Source organism: Carassius carassius, chromosome 21 (genome assembly GCF_963082965.1).
Source record: "Carassius carassius chromosome 21, fCarCar2.1, whole genome shotgun sequence".
NCBI lineage: Eukaryota > Metazoa > Chordata > Actinopteri > Cypriniformes > Cyprinidae > Carassius > Carassius carassius.
Genome location: NC_081775.1, coordinates 32,697,289 through 32,716,184, shown reverse-complemented (window position 1 = coordinate 32,716,184; position 18,896 = coordinate 32,697,289). Strand labels below are relative to the sequence as shown.

Sequence of the window (18,896 nt, the reverse complement as noted above, 5' to 3'; positions counted from 1 at the left end):
TTTTTTTCTACTTTTCAGGACGGGAACAGCAACAAAAAAAGTTAAACTTCTGATTCATAATCTACACACTGTACTGGTAACGTTAACACTACTGACACCTAGTGGTCAGATTTAGTAACGTTACTGGCAAATACAAATACATTCTGTCACTAACAATAATTTATCAAAACTTTATCTTGTGTGAAGTGTTCGTTCTTGTATTAAAACAGCCTTTGTGGTGTATCATGGATGCGTCCGCAATCCTGTGAAGTTAGGCACTTTAAACTTTAAAATAATTTTTAAAATCACGTTTTGAAATGATTCACTAAAGACAAAAAATCAGTCTGGCAGAATTTTCTGATCATATCTTCACCACAGAGGTAAAAATGAGCATTGTGAAGCTATTTTAAGGCTTAAAATTATTGTGGGTTGGAGTATAATGAACATAATATGATTGTTTTATTTATTCATTTAGTCTTTTTTAAATGATCCCCATTTTTTAAATAATACATGTGTTTAATAATACAGCACAATATAGGGCTAAGTTGCACCAGGTCAGGAAAAAACACATAAGTTGCATCGGTGTATAAGAAACATTTTACTATTAATTTCAGAAATAATTTAAATACTGATAAATAAAACAAATGTAAAGAAACTTAAACACTATAAACACTGTAACGATTTTGTTTTCCCTCACTTCAAATCATTTAAATTTAATGCTATTCAAAACAGAACAAAAATAAAAATATTAAGGCCTATGTATAAAATAAACTAATTCTAGTGCCATTAGTTACAAGCAGTATATATTTTGTTAAATAAAGAAACCAAAGAAAAAATACACTTGCCATCTCAGTTTCTGTGAACCTCATCCTGAAATGTAGAAAGCACAGAGGTACAGACAATGCTACTGTGTACAGACAGACTTGAGAGAGTGAGAACTATATTTATAGAAACTTTAAGTGCCCACTTTTATGTTTACGTTGTGCTTAGGCTTTTTGACATTACATGCTTTATATAAGTTACTTTGGAATAATTCAGCACATCTCAGAAGAATCAAAAATATGACTTGAAAATATGGTATAAATTGTTTTGTGGACCCATTTGCTTTGGTCCTGAACCCCAGATCGAAAACCCTTGCATTGAAGTATATTGTGTTTTTTATTATTATTATTATTGTGCATGCAGATAATATTTAGGCACACAAACACTTGACTATTGCATGAATAAAGAATATATTTAATAATTTTATGCTAATTGCAGTTGAAATAAAAATGAAAAAGCTTAAAAAGTGAAGCTCCAACAGGTGAACATAATGTGTGGACCCAACTAAACTAAGTTGTTAGTTGTTAATTGTTATCCACTGTATAATTAGTGAAACTTATTTTATTTTATGTTTTTTTTGTGTTAACACAATGTTTCTTTAAGTTTATTTACAAGTAAAAAGATAAATTGCATGGAAATAAACATGAGATTTAATTGAATGCAGCCTAAGAGTGTTTATTTTGCCCAGAAATCTGAACTCAGTTTTAACCTCCTAGAGATGTCCTGTGGATATTGGACGTCCAAAACACGTCGAAAATACATGTCATAAAAACGTTCATTCTGGCTCTGCAGGGGACGTCGTGTCGACGTACTTTTGCTCAGTGGGATTGCTGCCAGTCAGTTGATTTTTAGCCTTGCATGTACCGTGTTGATCTAAATGCCAACTAGGATCTAATTGAACATACAATTGTGTCTTTATACATGGTGCCAGGTACGACGGTGAAACAACATCGTGTTATCAATGTTGATTAACTTTTCAAAATCAACACCTCATTCAGCGTTAATCCAAGGTTTGCAGAACGACCCTAATTCACCGTGATGAAGGTAAGACGGTGAAACAGCGTCGTGAATTCAACGTTGATCCAATTTGCAAAATCGAAAGGTAATTCAACGTTGATTCAACCCTGGTACCTGACGTTGAATCAACGTTGAAATGCCGGCTGGGTTATACATCATTGTGATTTGGGCACATACAATACTTTAAAAAGTATTTTAAGGTTGGATAAGTGCCGTGTTTGTTGGCAAAATGATGTTTTTTGTGGCACCCCAAGGTAACTACTGGCCCCTGCCTGGCCACTCCACTGAAGAATTCCTGGCTCCGTGCCGTCGCCCGACTCTCTCACCATTAGGCCACGAATAACCCATATCATATCATATCATATATCATATCATATACAGAACAATCTCTTTATTAAACCATGCTTTTTCTAGTGCCTGACTCCAAGCAAAGCTTCATTGTAATCTTCATCCCAACCCGTAAACATGTTCGACTTTCTGACTGACTTTACATCCATTTTAAACTGCGTCACAACCCGTTAAAGTGTGAAGAGTTTAACACTAGAGTGACATTCTACAATAATACATGATATCACAAGCTGAGAACTCAACTTACCGTCAACTCTGAGATCTGAAGACAAGCCATCTTGAAGGACATCTCAATTCATATTTGTGCATCCTCGTTTCCTTTCCTCGTGTCTTAGCTCCGCCCTTTCAGGATGCGAGGGAAGGACGCAAGGAAAAGACGTGAGGATGGAGGACTTGAATCAAGTGAAATGATTTATCCTCGCTCCCTTCAGCGTTACTTCAAAGTGTCATCAGCTGTGATTAAAGGGATCTGCCCTTATGTTGTTAAAGTTTGTTAATTAAGACATTCATAATAAATATTAATAAAGCAAGATGCCCTGTTTGAAATATATGACATGCATGGTTTATTTGAAGTGAAAAGGTAAAATATAAATAAAAATTGTTACAACAGATGTGAAGGGGGAGGAGAATTTATACGTGCGTCACGTTAAGTCGATAAAATACTTCCGCATAGGATACACCTGTGTATCCTCGCTCATCTCTCCTCATGAAGCCTCCTCCCTCCTCGATCCTCGTCTCCTCATGGTGCAATTAGAGAATTGAGATGTCCTTCAAGATGGCTGTGTTCGATCGGTTTCCGGGTCATAGGATGGAGGACGGAGGAGCGAGGAGACGAGTAGGGATATTGAGAAGCACCCCGGGTTTGAAGCGTTTATGGGGGTACAGGCTGCGCCATCTTGGAAAATCTTGGGAATCCTAACCCCGCCCACCTTCTGACGCAGCGCGCTTCACTCAGCTCGCTCTACAAATTCGGTTATATTTTAGGCAACGAAATATGTTATAAAACACCATACTAACTATTTTCGTTTTCATTAAAATAAATCTTAAACATTATAGCCACACAAATGTGGTTCAGGCAACGCATATTGATTATATTCAACTACACATAAAGTTTGCCTATTTATGAAAAAACAAAATATAAAACACAAACCTGCCTCTTTTCATTTTAAATATAATATAAAAATATTAAACATTTTATGGTCCAGGCAATATGTGCATTTGTACTAAACAACAGATTTTGCAGTAAACAACATTACAGATCATCTTCGTTGTATTAAAATTTAAAATGAAAAACTCAACCCAGTCTCTTTTTGTTAAATTTCAGTTTTATCAATATTAGCCATCAGGGGCGATTCTAGGGTCAGAGCTTTAGGGGTGCTGAGCACCCAAGGAGCCCCAATGCCTCCACCCACCCTCTTTTCACACGAAAACAAAAAATATGTCTATTGAAAAATAACTTTATAATTTTAACATTGATTCAACTAACTCTAAAATCCAGATTTTTTTTTCTTTTTTTTTGAGACCTTTTCAGAACAACAGCTTAATTGTGAGAGTTCACACAGACAGCCCCTGTAACAAACACAAAACCTTCTTCACTCAGCTGGTTTTCCTGACCGTTAACTCCATGTGCCTCCTTTTGTATCAACAGTCATCAGATTGGTTACATTAGATTCAACTTTATTGTCATTGAACAAAGTAACAGGTACTTGGACAACAAAATGTAATTCATCTTCTGTAAATTATTTACAAATGGCCATCTCTAACATATCTGGATGCACGCCTGTCTGAACTTTCATAAACCAATATGTCATCAATAAATAATAATAAAACAAGCTTCATATCAAGAGTCATTTTAAATGTCTTTATTATTATTATTATTGGGCTTAGAAACTTTTTTAAATGACAAATTCCTTTCACAAGAGAAGCTTGTGAGTTTGAAATAAATAAATAAAAAATAAAAGCAGGGGACCATTGCCTAGATAAGTAATTTGATACAACAGCAGCGGGTTAGCATTATCTGTTACTTTAACTTAACTCTTTTCAGCAGAAGAAAACAAATGTCATTATGGACTGTCCCTAGTCTCTCACCTGAATCTGTCTTTTTTCTTTTAAAGAATTGTCGTATGTCCATTGCTCACTGCCAGGCCACAGACACACACACACACACACACACACACACACACACAGAGAGAGAGAGTAATGCTAGGAGTTCAGGAGTTAAGCCTGGTTCAGGTTAAATCCTGTGTGTGATGAATGAATAAATACAGCAAAAGAAAAACATGAAACTTTCTTTTATTGTCTAGTTTGATAGTCAGCCACAACTGAAAAATAACAGATATAAATCTAGAAATTAATAACAATTCTTTTAAAAAGCCACAGTGAGTGTTTTCAATCCGTGTATCATTCGTTCTTTCGTTTTTCTAATTGAAACCAAAAATGGAAAAATAAAAAAAACGACTTGTTTTTTTTTATCTGTTTCCAAAACCAAAATGAAAAAACAGATAAAGCTTCGTTTTCCGATTTTCACATTTATGCTAATATCAAGAATTAAAAAAACGGATATCAAGCGTGTGTGTTTCACGTTGGTTTTTTTTTTTTTTTTTTTTTTTTTTTTTTTATTAACAAAAAACAGAACATACAACAATAACATGACATCCAAAAGATACAATCCACACTATTGCATTAAGAATACAAAAGTAAGTAAAATTCAAAACAGAAAGAACTTAAACAAAATTACAAAATTAGATAACAATAGGGGCAATCTATTTATAATAAATAAAAAATTAGAGACCAGTAATTATAAAATTTAAGAAAACAGCATATTAATTTACTTTTCAATTAGCTTCAATTCTTCAGCAAATATAATTGTATCACTACATTTTTTGTTATCAATACCTTTGAGAGACTCAATATACAACTGAAAATCAGCCAAAAAAACCTTCAAACAAGGTTTAGAATTATTTATTCTACTCTTGTGAATATGAAATTTACCTAATAAAATCATAAGATTCATCATAAAATTAACCGAAACAATTTTTGAATCAAAATATATGATAATATCTTTGGATGTTAGTTTAGAATTGTAACCAGATTTTTGTTGAAAATGCAAAGATAGATCCTCCCAAAATTTTTTAGAATGATAACATTCAAAGAAAAGGTGAAGAATTTTTTCTGGCTGATCAGAACAAAAGGAGCAATTTTCATCAATATCCATAAATTTTGATAAAGCATAGTTACTAACGTAAATATTATGAATAATTTTCAAATGTATTTCTCGATGTTTGTTAAATATACAAAACCGAAAAGGAAGCAACCAAGCCTTTTTCCAGATAATCTCTGGGAAGCAAACATTCCAGAAAAATTTTCCTCTAGGCTGAAAGGATCTATTTTTATAAAATATATTCTTAATAAATTTATTGTTACACTTTTTACTGTGAATGTCCACCCCATTTAAATAAATTATAGGTTCAATTCTACAAATACTAAGGGACAGCATATGACTTTTCATTAACATCAATAGACCTGCGGGAATGGCTTTTATCACAGAGTGATATTCTCTATATTTAATAGGGAATGCCCATTTATTCATAAAATTTTCATAGGAAAGAAACTGAGCTGACTGATCTAAAAGATCAGATAAAAAGTAAATTCCTTTAGCTTTCCAGCTCTGTAAATAAAGAGATTTCCGATTTACTGTAATATAAGCGTTATTCCACAATATTGCTTTATGTGGGGAAAAGTTATGTACATAACATAACTTCCAGGCCTTAAGAGCTTGTTGGTAGAAGTTGGATAATGTCACAGGCAGTTTGCTAACAGAATAATCACATAATAACAAAAAGTTTAAACCTCCAATCTTTTTAAAAATATTATATGGAATAAAAAACCAAATTGAGTCTGATTTAAGAAGACAGTTTCTGAGCCATTTTACTTTAAATGTATAATTTAAATCGAAAAAATCCAAAAGCTCAAAACCACCTTCATTTCTTGGACCCTGAAGAACCTCCTTTCTTAAATGATGATGTTTATTCCTCCAAACAAATTTTGTGAATAAATCATTAATTTGTTTACAAATCGAATCTTGAACAGAAAGAGATAAAGCTGGATAAACAAATCTAGATACCCCTTCTGCTTTGGTTAATAAGACTCTGCCTATAATAGTCAAATCTCTTTGAAGCCAGTTATTAAAGATGTTTTGAGTTTTTTTAAGTTTGGGGGAAAAATTTAGTTCTTGTCTCTCCGCTTTATCTTTTGTTACACTTATTCCTAAATACCTGATCATATTCTTTACTGGGATATTACAAAAAAAGTTTTCTTTTGATTCATAAAGGCACATTATTTCACATTTATTTATATTTAGCAGTAAACCCGAGGCATCAGAAAATGCACTTACCAACTGCAGAACTGCGGGCAACTGTTCTTTATCTTTCAAAAAAAGAACAGTATCATCTGCAAGCTGAGTTAATCTAAGCTGTTTGTTAAAGATGGTAAGTCCTTGAAAATCTGGAGAATTCAAAACTTTTATGGAGAGAAACTCAACTACAATAAGGAATAAGAAAGGGGCTATAGGACAGCCTTGGCGCACTCCTCTACAGATGGGGAAACGTTTAGAAGTGTTTGGGTATAAATTAATAGAGCTATTAATACCTTTATGAAACATTTCAATTATAGAAACAAATCTATCCCCAAAACCAAAAAACTCAAAAGCCCTAAACATAAACTGATGCTCAATCGTATCAAACGCTTTGTGGAAGTCTAAGAAAACCATTAAAGCCTCTGAATCTATTAAATTTGAATAGTCTAACAAGTCCAAAATTAGTCTAATGTTCCAACTTATGTGCCGGCCAGTCATAAATCCAGTTTGACACTCACTTATAATTTCATCTAGACCCTTTTTCAAGCGAACTGCATACACAAGAGATAATAGTTTATAATCTACGTTTAATAATGTTATAGGACGCCAGTTATCCAATATCAAACGATCTTTATCGGGTTTCGGAAGGAGAGTTATTAATCCCTGTTTCATCGAAGTCGATAATTCGTTCGACTCAATACATTCCTTATACATTTCGAATAACGGATTTTCGATAATATCCCAGAAGCAGAGATAAAATTCAACTGAAAGACCATCTGTGCCTGGCGACTTTTTTTTTTTCATTGCGCGAATAGCTGTAACCATCTCTTGTTTCCTTAATTCTTCATCACAAAGGTCTCGAAATGGAGTAGAGATAGGAGAGACAAATTGCTTAACAGACTCAAAGAAATCTGAACATTTATCAATTTCAAATACAGATTCATATAGCTTAGAGTAAAACGATTCAACATAATTTGTAATCAGTTTTGGGTTTGAAGTGAGAACATCATTAATTTCAAGAGAGGAGATCGTTTGTCTTTTATAATTTCGTTTTTCTAGTGAAAAAAAATAGCTAGTATTCTTTTCTCCCTTTTCTAACCACTTGGCTCTAGAACGAATGAATGCCCCTTTTGCTGTATTAATATATATCTGATCAATTTGAGTTTTTATAGTCTCCAATCTGACTTTTTCATCTTCTGTAAGAATCGTTTTTTTCAAAAGCAAACCTAATTCTGTCATAAGTGCACTTTCCTTATTCAAATTATTCTTTTTGACTTGCTTACTAAAATAAACTGCTGACTGCCTAACTTTAAACTTAAATAATTCCCATTTCTTAACATGTGACATTTGTTTATTTCCAAAAATACTATGTGCTACTTCTCGAACCTGTGTTACAAACCCTTCATTACTAAGCACATTGTTATTTATCTTCCAATAGCCTCGCATACTATTATTTTTAATATCGGATCCAGAAAGTGTTAAAACAATCATTTTATGATCCGAAAGAGGTGTATGGCAGTATGTAACTTCAATAACATATTGAACAGATCCTGGGTTGATTAACCATAGGTCAATCCTTGACTGTAAAGACCTAGAGGAATTACTCCAAGAGTAACACTTTTCATTGAAATTCAAGAATCTCCAAATATCCACTAAAGAAAGATGGGAACATAATGCAGTGGTAAATTTAAATTTTGAAGTAGAATGCATATGAGGTGGGAAACGATCTAAAGAATCATCTGGGGCATCATTAAAATCACCACCCATTATCAAAAAGGCACCTTGATATTTCCCCATCAGTGTTGATGTAGCATGAATGACCTCCGTAGACATATTTTTTGCTTGAACTGAAGAGTTATGACCATAGAAATTCCCTAAAACAAATATAGAGTTATCTAGTTTAACAACTGTAAGTAACCATCTACCTTCTTTTGAGCTAACCAATTCCAGTACGTCGCCTTTAAATTTATTTAGAAGAGTAGCGGCACCTGCCGAATGATGAGAACCATGAGAAAAAAAATTTTGATCGCCCCACTGAGAACGCCACCATTTAACATCAGATTCGCATGAATGAGTCTCTTGTAAGAAAATTATATTTGCATTTGTACGCCTAACAAAAATAAACATAGACTTCCTTTTAATGCTGTCTCGTAAACCCCTTACATTAAGAGAAACAATCTTTAAGCAACTAAAAACAAAATCAGACATAAAATAATCTTAATTGGATGTCAGAACAATGTTATAATAGAACCCTGAAGCAACGAAATTCACAAACCAGTCGGTATTGATCCACTCCAAACTCTGGAGTCGCATCACCTGGACGAACGCAAAATGTTCTGCAGACTGAATGGTTTCCGCTCAGATTGTCTTCACCACATAGTCCATGCCTTCTTATCAGTTAATACTCATCTTGATAGTCATCAACAGACAGTTTTTCTCCATCAATAAAGGCATCTGCTCCACGAAAGTAGGCCCTCTTCCCCTCTTCTCTCGCCACCTTTACCCTTGGCCATAGCAGTTTCCTCCGTTGTCTTTCTTCAAATGTCAGGTCCTCTGCCAGACGAACCCCTCTTTCCTTGAGTGCAGGATGATCCCGTGCAGCTTTCCAGACTTTCTCTCTGTAGGACCTAAGCGCAAACTGGATGATGACAGGCCTAGGGCGATTACTTCCAGAACCAAGACGTCCAATCCTATGGATTGTGTCGACACAAAAACGGATATCATCTACTTCGTCCGGAGTCAGAGCTTTAAGGATTTCAAGCACTTTGATTCTTATATTTTCTCCGTCTGTTTCTCTCAGGTTATTTAGCCTCAAATTCCATCTCCTACTATATATCTCGGCTTGATCGCACTTGCCTTGAACATTTCGAACCACCTGCTCAATCTGCGATACCTTGCTTTCGTTAGCTTTGACCCTTGCGGATAAAGATTTCATCTCCTCAGCCACAAAGTCAGTCGTCTTTGAAAGATTGACTATAGTGACCGAGTTCTGGGCAATCTGATGTTCCACCGATGAAAAGCGATCATTTAGAGCATTGACAGCACGAAGTATATCGGCATTAGAGACTTTAGGGTCTTCTTCTTGACATACTTTTTTTGAGAGAGGACTACCTGTTGGAGTATTTGGGGTTGAATCAGCTCCAGATGATGTCTCGAAAAGCGAAGAAAGTAGCTTTCTGTCCTTGTTCTTTGGCATTTTGGAAAATGTGCACGTGCCACGCGATTGCAGTGTGGTTATTCAATATAGCCTGCTTCACAATCTGAAGGAATTTTTGAAGTAAATTCAATGCTTTCTAACTTTAAAGATAGATTTCAGTCCATGTCTTGTAATTAGCTTTACAAATTCGACCAGAAGATGCAACTCCTTAAAAAACGCCTCAGAGCTCGAATCTACACGACTGATCAGGTCGCCATCTTGCGCCACCCCCGTCGTGTTTCACGTTGGTGTTTTCGTCTGATGCTAGTTAGTGACGGTCATTCTTGAACGATTCGATCATTTTAAACGAATCTTTAATGTGACTCGGGAAGAACGAGTCGTCTCTGGGAGTGATTCGTTCAGTCGCGCATGCGCAAAGTTCACCTGTTTCAGTCAATGCAGTGGGAGCCGGTGTTAGAGAATTGATTGGTTCATCTCTTGAGTCTTTCGGGTTTTCGAGTCGCTCCTCACGTGACAGACCCATAAGCTTTGACCATAGACTGGAGCTACCCTGGCAACAAATCTCTGTGTATATTATTATTATTATTTGTCTTTATGATTTTAAGTGTATTGCCTTAATGTTTTAATGTTTGTATTGTTTAATAATTATAATAATAATAATAATAATAAAGACTGTATAAAAGGCTTTATCCTATCATTCGTTCTTTTGTCACGTGACGTGACAGCATTGGATGGATGAATTTACATGCTTCCTTACAAACAGGTGCCTAATCATTATTATTATCATCATCATTATTATAATTATTATTTACTCTTACAGTTACTGCATTTCTGAGCTTTTTACTTCTTACAGTTTATAAATGTACAAATTTCTGTCATAATGGTTATTTTCTATACACTGAATGTTGTAACAAAGGTAATAAAGAGTACTTATTAATGAACACATATGATTATGGTGGGTTTAATTTCCTTGATTTCTCTTCTTTGAACAACACTTTCAAAATTAATTGGATTAGACAGTGTTTGTGTAATCCAAACTCAATATGGATTTTTATCCCCAATGACTACTTTTCCAAATTAGGTGGTCTCCCTTTCCTATTGATCTGTATTTATAATATTGCTAGAATCCCTTACAATTTAACCAAATTTCATAATCAGGCATTACTTGCATGGTCAATCATTTTTAAGCACCTTTCAGCCGTACTTCATTTGGAAATTTGTTTTGGTTGTTTCCAAGTTCTTTAACTTGGAAGGTCTTATTTTAAGTCACAAAAAATTCTTATGTAAATGTAATTTTCCAGTAACTCCCAAAGAATTCTCCATCATCATGGACACTATTCCTAAAGGAGTTGTTACGCTTTCAAGGGACTCATTAGATCATCCAGCACTTTATCTTTATCTTTACACCCATTTGAAATCCCAGTAGGAAAACTATGCTTTTTGTTACATGAAAGTGAAAAAGTGATGTGACATTCAGCCAATATGGTGACCAATACTCAGAATTTGTGCTCTGCATTTAACCCATCCAAAGTGCACACACACAGCAGTGAACACACACACACTGTGAACACACACCCGGAGCAGTGTTCATCATTTATGCTGCGGCACCCGGCGAGCAGTTGGGTTGCCCTTGCTCAAGGGCACCTCAGTCGTGGTATAGCCAGACCAAGACTCGAACCCACAACCCTAGGGTTAGGAGTCAAACTCTCTAACAACTAGGCCACGACTTTGTCCAGTATCCTTCATCACGTAACTATAAGATTAGATCGCTTTTTCAAAAGGAGCGTGTAACGACTCCATATGTGGTGTCTTATTGGAGGAATGTGGTTGATCATATTGATGAGAAAAAAGTATGGACTCTGTCTTTGGAATATATAATAACTAACAAGGTTAGAGAAATCTCATTCAAATTGTTACACAGATTTTACCCAGCTAAAGTGTTTTTGAAAAGGTTTAAATCAGACATAGATACAAGCTGTTGTTTTTGTGGAGACCCTAATGAAACTGATATACATATCGTTTGGGATTGTCCTCACACACAGCTATTTTGGAATGAATTCTCTAATGTTATCTATCGCAGTGTGCTACAGGGTTTCTCTTTGCTTTTTAAGGATGTACTGTTTGGCTTCTTTAATATTCAAAAAGACAAAATTAATGTATATTTCATTATTAACAAATTATGACTTCTTGCAAAATGTCATATTCACCGCAGTAAATTCACTCATCAAAATCCATTATATATATATATATATATATATATATATATTTATTTTTTAAAGAGGTTCAACAGTTTATCCAAACTATTTAATCTTCCAAATATCTTAAGGCTGTCAAAAATGTTTAATCTTTTCAATGCTATTTAATCTTTTTAATTTATTTTGTTAAAGTTTTCGATTAATATTATTTATTTTTATGTTTACATACGTCTGTAAATGGTGCTTTGCATATAATGCCACTTCTTTGTATGCAATATTGACATTACCTATCTGTACTTTTGTCTTTGGTACATTGGCATTAATCAAATAAAAAAAGAACTAATCAATTCTTTTTCCGGCTCCCACTGCATTGACTGAAAAAGGTGAACTAGAACCATATGCGACTGAACGAATCACTCCCAGAGACTCGTTCTTCCCGAGTCACATTAAAGATTCGTTTAAAATGACCGAATCGTTCAAGAACGACCGTCACTAACTAGCATCAGACGAAAACACCAAAGTGAAACACACACGCTTGTTATCCGTTTTTTTTTATTTTTGATATTAGCACAAATTTGAAAATCGGAAAACGAATCTTTATCCGTTTTTTCATTTTCGTTTTGGAAACAGATTTTTAAAAAACAAGTCGTTTTTTTATTTTTCCATTTTTGGTTTCAATTAGAAAAACGAAAGAACGAATGATACACGGATTGTTTTCAGTGATACGTCGTTTGTTTTCACTCAAAACGCCAGGGCTTCATGTTTCCATGACGACTGACGAGAAAAGACGCACGTGACGTCATGTTTACATGACTCCCGAGTATTAAATTAACGATAAACTTTAACAACAGAGACACTGGTAAGCACTACACAGGTACGCAGTTTATTTGTCGCGCTTCTGTTTTTGTTTCACGCTCTAGCAGTTAATAAACAGAACTGCATGCGTCTTGCGGAAGAACATTGTAACCGCCGTTACTTCTCTCCGTTTATGACTATGGACAAGTCACCCAAGTCCTGTGCTACTCCACAGCGGCGGGGACCCGCCGGACTAAAATAGTCCGAAAATAAACACTTATTATAGATGTACCACCATGGTGATTCAGGATACTGACTCCAGTATTCACCGATATGGTTTCGGAACTTAGGTGCATCACAACCGATCACAACACTACATCACGGGTTCTCACTCTGCGTGTGTTTCGCGCAGGTACAGAAGAGAAGAGGATGACCCCATTTGCTATGCGGGGATGTTTTCACTTTCCTCCTTAACACATACATTTTAAAACACAAACTACGGAGTATGTTTTGGACATTATTTAACTGTGTAAAAGACGAACAAAAATTTTAGAATAACAACATACTCTACATTAACATTACTCCAAGTTTTAGGGGTGCTGAGCTCCTTTTTAGGGGTGCTTCAGCACCCCTAAAAAGAGGCTAGCCTCGCCCATGTTAGCCATTATAAAAGTATACGTAAAAGGTATAAGAAGCTATACGAATAAAGCAAACAATTCAGTTAAACATACAAAGTCAGTGCTCTAGTCTAACCATACATCGGTAAAGTTAAATAGCTTATAAAGTTATGAAACTTCCCCTCAGCCAAAACGATTGCCCAGGGAAAAAATTATAGATTTACGAGACCAAAAATCGCACATTAGATATACACAAGATGAATTATATCTCATGTTTAACCACTACAGAGACGCCAGAGTCCGCGGCATTGGCGGCAAACTTTAGAAGGTCTAGCCGAGGAAAGACTGCTTCAGGCGGGGTACATGAACACCGAGCGCCCGGTCATCGCTGGATCAACTGGATAACATTTTCATAAATCTTTAAATAAACCACAGATTTGAGCTTTAAACAACTACATTCTCGCCTGAAAACCTCTTAAAACTACATTTCATGATACAGAAACAGTAGTATTTGTTATGTATGTAATACTGCTTTCCCCCATTGTGTCTGCAGGTGGCACTGCCCCTTGTAATTATTAGTTGTGTTCCTTAAAGAATAAATACAGAAGAAGTTAAGTATCCCTGACTGTTGGCTGTTATTTTGAACGTGGTTTAACCCCAAGTGTTTTATATGTTATGTCAGTGAAAAACATAACATAATTGGCGACGAGGTGGATTAAATTACCACGAAGCTACTACAGTGAATCGTGAGTAGTTAGGCGTAACAATACTACAATTTTTATTTTATTTTCGCTGCGTAGCTAAAGTGATCTAGGTTAGCTAGGATGATGGCTGCTACTATTGGCCACATGGAAGGTTTTGATGAAAGCGTCGAACCGTGGACCACATATATTGAAAGATTTGAACACTTCATTGAAGCTAACAGTATTGAGGCCGACAAGAAAGTTCCTGTGCTGCTCAGTGTGATTGGAGGAAAAACATATGGACTACTCCGAAGTCTGATCGCGCCGGACAAACCGAGAGAGAAAAGCTTCAAGCACATCACAGACACACTACAGCAGCACTTCTCTCCGAAGCCCCTGGTCATCGCGGAGCGTTTTCGTTTCCATCGGCGGAATCAGGAGGAGAGTGAGTCGGTGACACAATATGTTGCAGTGCTTAGAGGATTGTCAGAACACTGTGAATTTGGGGGACATTTGGATGATGCACTTCACGATAGATTTGTATGTGGCTTGAAGAGTGAGGCTACTCAAAAGCGCTTGTTGACTGAGTCTACGCTGACGTTTCAGAGAGCGGTAGAGTTGGCAGTCTCCATGGAAACAGCGTCACGCGAAGCACACCAACTCAGCGGATCACTGACGGTAAATGCACTGTCTTTATCAAAGAGTCAGACTGCAAACAAATGCAAACGATGTGGGAAGAATAACCATAGTGATGATGACTGTTGGTTTAAAGACAAAAACTAAAAGTAACTGTGGAAAAGTAACTTTAATGATGACAGAAAAACCAAGACTGGAAACACAGCAAAAGCAGCACGGCCAACGAAAGCATTTAAGCAGAAAGGCTATATAAAAAAAGGAAATGTACACCGCCTTGATGCTGATTTAGTGTCCAATGATGATGACACAGACTCTGATTTAGCTCTGTATAAACTGTCACAGCCAGGAGAAAAGTCCAGTATCACTGTGAAACCAGAAATTGAAGGCATGTCACTGGAAATGGAACTGGACACGGGCGCAGCAGTGTCATTGATTTCAACAGAGACTTATGAGCGAATTTTGAAACACCTGCCCCTATGCTCAACGGACATTGTTCTTCGAACATACACTGGGCAAGCATTGCGTCCTGAAGGTGTAATCCATGTACATGTAAAAATGGGCAAGCAGACAGCTGTTCTTCCATTGTATGTCGTGCAGGGGGACTATCCACCACTCTATGGCAGAGAGTGGTTGCGTCAGATCAAACTGAACTGGAAAGAAATAAAAACAGTCAAATTGAAGACGCTAGAAGCTGTGCTGCAGAAACATGCCACTATTTTCTCTAAACAGTTGGGAGAAATGAAGGACATCAAAGCTAAAATAACATTGAAATCTGAACACAAACCCAAGTTTTGCCAGCCCAGAGTCGTTCCGTATGCTCTTCGTCCAAAAGTCGAAGCGGAGCTGAACCGTCTCACTGAAATTGGAGTATTGTCACCGGTAGAGTACAGTGAATGGGCTACTCCAATAGTCCCTGTTGTAAAGAAAAATGGAGATGTGCGCATCTGTGGTGACTTTAAGGTGACAGTAAACCCTGTCTTACAAATTGAACACTATCCATTACCGCGCATTGAGGACCTATTCGCTTCATTAGCGGGAGGACAATGTTTCAGCAAATTGGACTTGTCACATGCTTACCTTCAAATGAGGGTCGAGGAGGAATCTAGGAAGTTCCTCACAATTTCCACACAGAAAGGGCTATTTCAGTACAATCGCCTTCCGTTCGGGATCGCTTCGGCGCCAGCCATATTCCAAAGAGCTATGGACCAAATATTACAAGGTCTGCCTAATGTCCATTGTTACCTGGATGACATTCTGGTTACCGGGCGAACTGAAGCTGAACACCTGGAAAACCTGGATGTAGTCCTTGGACGACTGGAGCAGTTTGGCTTGCATGCTGTAAAAGGGAAATGTGACTTTTTCAAGGACTCACTGGAATACCTGGGTCACATAATTGATGCAGAAGGTTTGCACAAGTCACCTAAAAAAGAAAGTGCAATTGTCAATGCGCCAATTCCATCAAACATCACACAGCTGAGATCATTTCTCGGCCTGTTAAACTATTACGGGAGATTCATACCCAATCTGGCAAACATAGCAAATCCTTTGAACGCCCTGCTGTGTAAAGGAAAACGCTGGCAGTGGTCTGCAGAGTGCGATGCTGCATTCAAAAAGGCTAAAGAACAACTGGTGTCACAAAATGTCTTGACACACTATGACCCTCAGAACTCCATTCGGCTTGCATGCGACGCATCACCTTATGGCATTGGTGCCGTCATTTCCCACATGCTACCCAACGGTGAAGAAAAGCCAATAGCCTTCGCATCACGCACACTTAGCAAGGCAGAACAGAATTATGCACAGATTGAGCGCGAGGCTCTGGCCATAGTATTTGGCGTCAGAAAATTCCACCAGTATCTCTACGGACGGAAATTCACGCTTTTCACAGATCACCGCCCTTTAACTACAATCTTTGGGCCGCAAAAAGGAATTCCGTCTATGGCGGCTGCGCGGATGCAAAGGTGGGCATTACTTTTGTCTGCGCACAACTATACAATAGAGTACAAAAGAGCTGAGAAAAAGGATGCTGTAGAGCTGTTTTACCTCGGACAGATGGAGAAACTCCCTGTCAGTGCCACTGATATCCGACGTGAGACTATGAGTGACCCAACCTTGTCTACAGTCGTCGAAATGGTCGTTAAAGGGACTCAAGCTGTCAACCTGACTAATAATAAAGAGCTCTCACCTTTCATCTCCAGACACAATGAGCTGTCCGTCCAACACGGGTGCTTAATGCGGGGCATGAGAGTCGTTGTTCCCCACAAGCTGCGGAAAAGAGTACTGGAGGAACTGCACACTGGCCATCCAGGAAGTGTCCGAATGAAAGCCATTGCTCGCAGTTATGTGTGGTGGCCTGGTATTGATGCTGACATTGAACTGTGTGTGAAAATGTGTCAGTCATGTCAACAAATACAGAAAATGCCATCCCAAGCACCCCTCCACCCATGGGAGTGGCCAAGCAAACCATGGGAACGCATACATGTAGATTTTGCTGGGCCATGTGAGGGTCACATGTACCTAGTCGTGGTTGACGCACATTCGAAGTGGCCTGAGGTGCAGTTGATGACATCAACAACTGCAGGGAGAACAATTGAAGTTTTGCGGAATTTCTTCAGCCATTATGGACTGCCTGAAGTCCTGGTGAGTGATAATGGACCACAATTTGTCTCTCAGGAGTTTGTAACTTTCCTGAAGACCAACCATGTGAAACATATCCGTTCCGCCCCATATCATCCAGCAACCAATGGGCAGGCTGAAAGGTTTGTTCAGTCTCTAAAACATGCACTTAAGACGTCTAAGGGCTCTTTTACTCTTCAGAGACGACTGGAAACATTCTTGCTGACTTACCGTAACACACCACATCCGACGACAAGAGAGTCCCCGTCCTTGTTGTTTTTGGGACGACAACTGCGCACACGTCTGGATGCCTTGAAACCCAGTGTGTCAACTGCCGTGCGACTCTCACAGACCTCCCAGGTCCTCCGCCGAGCTGGTCGTTCGAAGCCAAGACAGTTTGAAGTCGGTGATGCTGTGCTGGCTCGTGATTACAGAGGAAGAGAAAGATGGACATCAGGTGTGGTGACGGCTCAGAGTGGTCCAGTATCTTATACTGTGGATGTAGGAGCTTCTGCAGAATGGCGACGCCATGCTGATCAACTCTTGTCCATTCCAAATCAAACAGCTGAAACTCAGGTGACACAACCACCTGACATCAGTGATGTGTCTGTTCCTGTACAAACGTCTGTAAATGACACTTCTTCAGCACCACCAACAAAGGAACAAGATGTTAACAATGACACATCAGCAGAGTCTCAGATAAACCATGTCAAACTCAACATTCCATCAGTGCATGTCAGATGTTATCCAGCCAGAGTGATTAAACCGCCCAACCGTCTGACATTATAGAGCCATGAGAAACCTCTGCTGGACATAAATGTAATTAGTTATGTTAGTGAGCCTGTTCTCACATGGGGCAGAATAATCCCCGAACTGGCTCGAGGCAAGAGGCAGTCTACCCTCTACCTCTAGAGTAAAAATAAATAAATGCATCATTTTTGTGTAGCTGAGAATGCATTGTTTTCTTTGTTTCTTGATTAAGAGGGGAGGAAATGTTATGTATGTAATACTGCTTTGCCCCATTGTGTCTGCAGGTGGCACTGCCCCTTGTAATTATTAGTTGTGTTCCTTAAAGAATAAATACAGAAGAAGTTAAGTATCCCTGAGTGTTGGCTGTTATTTTGAACGTGGTTTAACCCCAAGTGTTTTATATGTTATGTCAGTGAAAAACATAACAGTATTATATGTCAACTGTATTAAAAAATGGCGCTTCTTGTTGTCATTCTCCGTGGCGCTGCCTTGTCAGCTGTCAATCAAGCTGTCACTCAAAGTTAACCACACCCTTATTGTCATATATTTTATATCTAAATACGATCTAAACTAACGAGTTAGAAAAAAAATCACCCCCTCACAGTTGTCAGGCACTTCGGAAGCTATCGAAAAATACAATAAAAGTCCATGGGACCAACTTGTAAAAACATGAATTTATGCTGTGAAAACGGACATTTTAACATGGGGGCTATGGACATTTGCTCCCTTTTGGGACCTTCCCCTGGCGGATTTTCGATGTATTGCAGTTTTTCGCACTTCCGGGTAGGCTTCATTTTTCAGATCAGAATGTTGCCGCTTGGTTTCAACACGCTTCTGCTTCTGCTTCTTCTTCTTCTTCTTCTTCTTCTTCTTCTTCTTCTTCTTCTAAAGGCGGTTACAAACCCGTTTAAAAGGTGAATTTACGCC

The 18,896-nt window shown here is 37.6% G+C and overlaps 1 protein-coding gene and 1 pseudogene across 1 annotated transcript; one reads left to right on the top strand and one right to left on the bottom strand.

Annotated features, from left to right (window-relative positions):
* The window catches only part of LOC132098193 (NLR family CARD domain-containing protein 3-like), a 68,267-nt pseudogene extending 65,834 nt beyond the window's left edge, over positions 1–2,433 (bottom strand).
* Positions 2,434–15,359: 12,926 nt separating this feature from the next.
* Positions 15,360–18,008, top strand: LOC132097315 (uncharacterized protein K02A2.6-like). The gene has a single exon (XM_059502939.1). The coding sequence runs from the start codon at positions 15,687–15,689 to the stop codon at positions 18,006–18,008; it is 2,322 nt and encodes a 773-aa protein (XP_059358922.1). The 5' UTR covers positions 15,360–15,686.
* Positions 18,009–18,896: the final 888 nt, after the last annotated feature.

Coding starts and splice junctions, on each gene's coding strand:
- LOC132097315 (XM_059502939.1), top strand. CDS start 15,687: ATGAGGGTCGAGGAGGAATCTAGGAAGTTCCTCACAATTTCCACACAG.